General features: G+C 38.1%; 1 protein-coding gene across 1 annotated transcript in view; it reads right to left on the bottom strand.

Annotated features, from left to right (window-relative positions):
- The window catches only part of TTC33 (tetratricopeptide repeat domain 33), a 32,111-nt gene extending 30,375 nt beyond the window's left edge, over positions 1-1,736 (bottom strand). The window contains exon 1 of the mRNA XM_010185134.1: positions 1,417-1,736. Coding sequence (XP_010183436.1) covers positions 1,417-1,736 — 320 coding nt within the window. The remainder of the gene's footprint in view (positions 1-1,416) is intronic.
- Positions 1,737-3,481: the final 1,745 nt, after the last annotated feature.

Raw genomic sequence — 3,481 nt, forward strand, 5'->3', positions numbered from 1 at the left:
TTGACCTTAGAAAACACTCAACCAAATCAAGGCTAACAATTACTGAGATAAAAAAAGTAATTTTAATTGGAAAATGCTAATAATGGTAATTCACTCCAGAAGAGGTAAGCACTATATGGAATAGCTAATTACACCTGAGATGCAAATTACATCCAAGACTGATACCAAATTTATTATAATAAATGGACTGAACCATTTATTTTCAGCCTGCAAGGAATAATAGCAGTGAGTACTTAAAATACATTTTCCAGTTTCATCATATGCATTTTCCAGTGATTTCCCCTACACTTAATAAAAAAATCCAACTCTCTAAGGCTTTCAGATCACTCTTCTGGAAGAGTCAACATTCCCAATGCAATATATCAGCAGCCTAATAGACTTTTAGACTGTATTCGAAAAGCCAGAAATAAAAGCTGTATTTGTAGACTCCCAAATTATCTACTGAAACAATCCTTTTAATTTCCTAACTTTTAAAATGCATCTTTGCTTCAAATTAGGTCAGTCAGCAGACAGAGATGGTAAGAAGGTGGAACAAAGACTGACTATTTTTCTGCATCTCTGGACTAGTGAAACAACATGAAAAGTAAAAGAACAGAAGGAAGTTTACGACACACCAATAAATGTTCCATACCAGTGACCTGTACAGTCAAATCCAAGCCTGAGGAACCACCTACCTTCTGTTTTCTAAATGCCTCTGTAGTTTTAATGGGATAAAATTACACAAGGGCCAAGACTGGAATGGACCTCAGGAGATCACCTAGTCCAAACACCCTGCCTAAAGCAGGGTCAGCTAAAGCAGATTGCTCAGATTATTGTCCAGTTGAGTTCAGAGTATCAACAAGCATGGAAAGAAAGTCCACGCCATCCTCTGGTCAATGTGTCATCAACCTCTCCCAATAACCTTCTTGTACTTCCTGTGTTTCAAAACGGTTTCCAAAATTATTTGCTCCATCACCTTCCCAGGGACAGATCTGAGGTTGATGGGCCAGTACGTCCTTGAATCCTCCTTCTTACCCTTCATGAAGATAAGAAGTGATGGTTGCTTTCAAGCAGCTCTCAGAAGCCACCCCCTGTTGTCATGACCTTTCAAATGCAGTTGAAGAGTCCTGCAACGACATCAACCAGATCCTTCAGCACTCATGTATGCACCCCACCAGGTCCTCTGAACTTTTATATGTCAGGCTTGTCTAAACACTTCATAGTCTGATCCTCCTCCACCAAGGGTAAGTTTTCCTTGCTTCGGACTCTCCTTCTGGTCTCACGGGCCTGAGGTTCCTGAAGGCAAGTCTTATCAGTGAAGACAGAAGCAAAGAATTCATTTGGTACATTGGTCTGTTCTGCATCTCTTGTCACTGTATTCTCCACCCCATTCAGCAGAGGATCATTTCCCCAGTCTTCCTTTTGCTGCCGACACACCTGTAGAAGCTCTTCTTGTGCTTCACATCCCCCACCAGATTCAACTCCAGGTGCTCTTTGACTTTCCTAATCCCACCCTTGTATACACTCAGACAGGGTCTCTGTGGTCTTTCTGGGTCACTTGACCCTGCTCCCACCTCTCGTACATTTCCATTTTGTGTTTGGATTTCATTAGGAGCTCCCTGTACATCCATGCAGGACTCTTCACTTTTTCTGTATTTCCTCCTCATCACAATAAGCCATTCTTGAGCTTGGAGGAGACAACTTGAACAAAATGCAAAGAGCTCTCCTGGACCCCTCTTCCCTCTAACACGCTCCATTTCTCCTAGGCTACTCCATAATATAACTCAAGACTACTAAACCGCCGAAATGTTTCAGCCAAAGAGAGCTGTTGGATCTTCTGGAAAACCTCTTCATTAACACTGTATTATGTAAGTAACATCAGTTTTATTTACTGCAAATTGAAAGGTAATTTCAACACAATGATCTGCCCTTTGCCACGTCAGCTGCATCAAAATTAATTATCAAGATAACCTGAAAGCAATTCTATTACTTTAGCACTTGTATAATTCACTAGTAACCAAGTGCTTATCATAACCTAAACCTGAAAAACACAGGAAAATTGAACAAATACAAAAACATGACCAAGGCTTTTCAACTTTATTTAAACAGGTACTACACTCCTGTTCCATCTGCTAAATATATTCATTTTTTTTATAACACTTAACTTGCCACTATTCTAAACACACTTATTAAAGGAGTGTGCCTCATGATCTGACTCTGACACCTTACAATATCTAGTAAAAAAGAAACTCAGTTACAGCTTATGCAGCCAAGGAATCACAAACTACACATGCTGAAGTGATGCTGGCATATTAGCAACAGAGGAAAAAAGTCTCAGCTGTTAAAATGTGGCATAAATAGCACTTCACAGAAGTTTAATTTCTTTTAAAAAATAGATTAGAAAAATAAAGTAATTCTCAAAGATTAAATCCTCTAGAAAAGTAAACAGGTCCATGAAAATTTATTTATTATCTGGTCTGCTTATAGCACTTCGACATGTCCTCATTTAATTTGCTGCTGCAAAAGATAAAAGAAAGTGAGTAAAACCTTATTAATCAGTTTAATTTACACACCAAGTGATAAAGTGACACCTAGTGACAAAGAGATGCAACTATTTATTTTAACATAGCTGAGTGTTTCAATTGAAAACATGATCTTCCCAGATCAGTACCAGCTTTAGAGATTTTTTTTTAAATGCAATATGGAATAATAAATATCATCAGAAGCTAGTGCACTGTTAACTTCTATTTAGCAAAACCGAAAAATTAAATGAAAATCAGTAAGAATTTAAACCCAACAGTGTCTATTTGCAAAAGAAAATGAACTATTTAGATGAGCATTTTTTGCACATCTCCAGGCTACATTGAGAAGAGCTCTATCTCCACCTACTGGACCAGCTACAAAAGTGTTTGTATTTTGAAAACAGCACAGGAGGGACTGCAAAGCCATCTATATGAATAGGCAACTCAACTATATTGAAGATATTTCTCTGAGAGAAGTTTTTCTTCTCCTTGCTGTTAGCTCTCTACATGCTATATGTTTGAGACATTACACTTCAGTGTTTAATCTTGCCTGAACCAGATCTTAAGCTTGCGTCCACAGCCAAATACTACCTGTGTTCAAAATACTGAGGCTGAGTGCAGGAACTTTTATCCTTTTGGGTCGTACTGGATTTAAAACAGTATAAGACTATCAACACACACACACACACACACACACACACACACACACACAAGTCTAACCTGGATTATGGTTGTGGTTTTGTTTGGGGTTTTTGTGGGTTTTGTTGTTGTTTTTGTTTTTAATTCCAGTGTATGTATATGAGCACATTCATACTGATGCCTCAAGTTGGATAATTCACCAGCATTGTTAAGTTTAAGAACAAAACAAAACCAATCTCTCCTCTGAAATATTCCCTATTCTTTCCACCAACAGACAATATTCTGTTTCCTGAAAGTCTGTATGTTTGTAAATGTTTCACAGAATCACAGAACGTTAGGGA

The sequence above is a fragment of the Mesitornis unicolor genome, unplaced genomic scaffold (assembly GCF_000695765.1).
Source record: "Mesitornis unicolor isolate BGI_N332 unplaced genomic scaffold, ASM69576v1 scaffold15475, whole genome shotgun sequence".
Lineage (NCBI taxonomy): Eukaryota > Metazoa > Chordata > Aves > Mesitornithiformes > Mesitornithidae > Mesitornis > Mesitornis unicolor.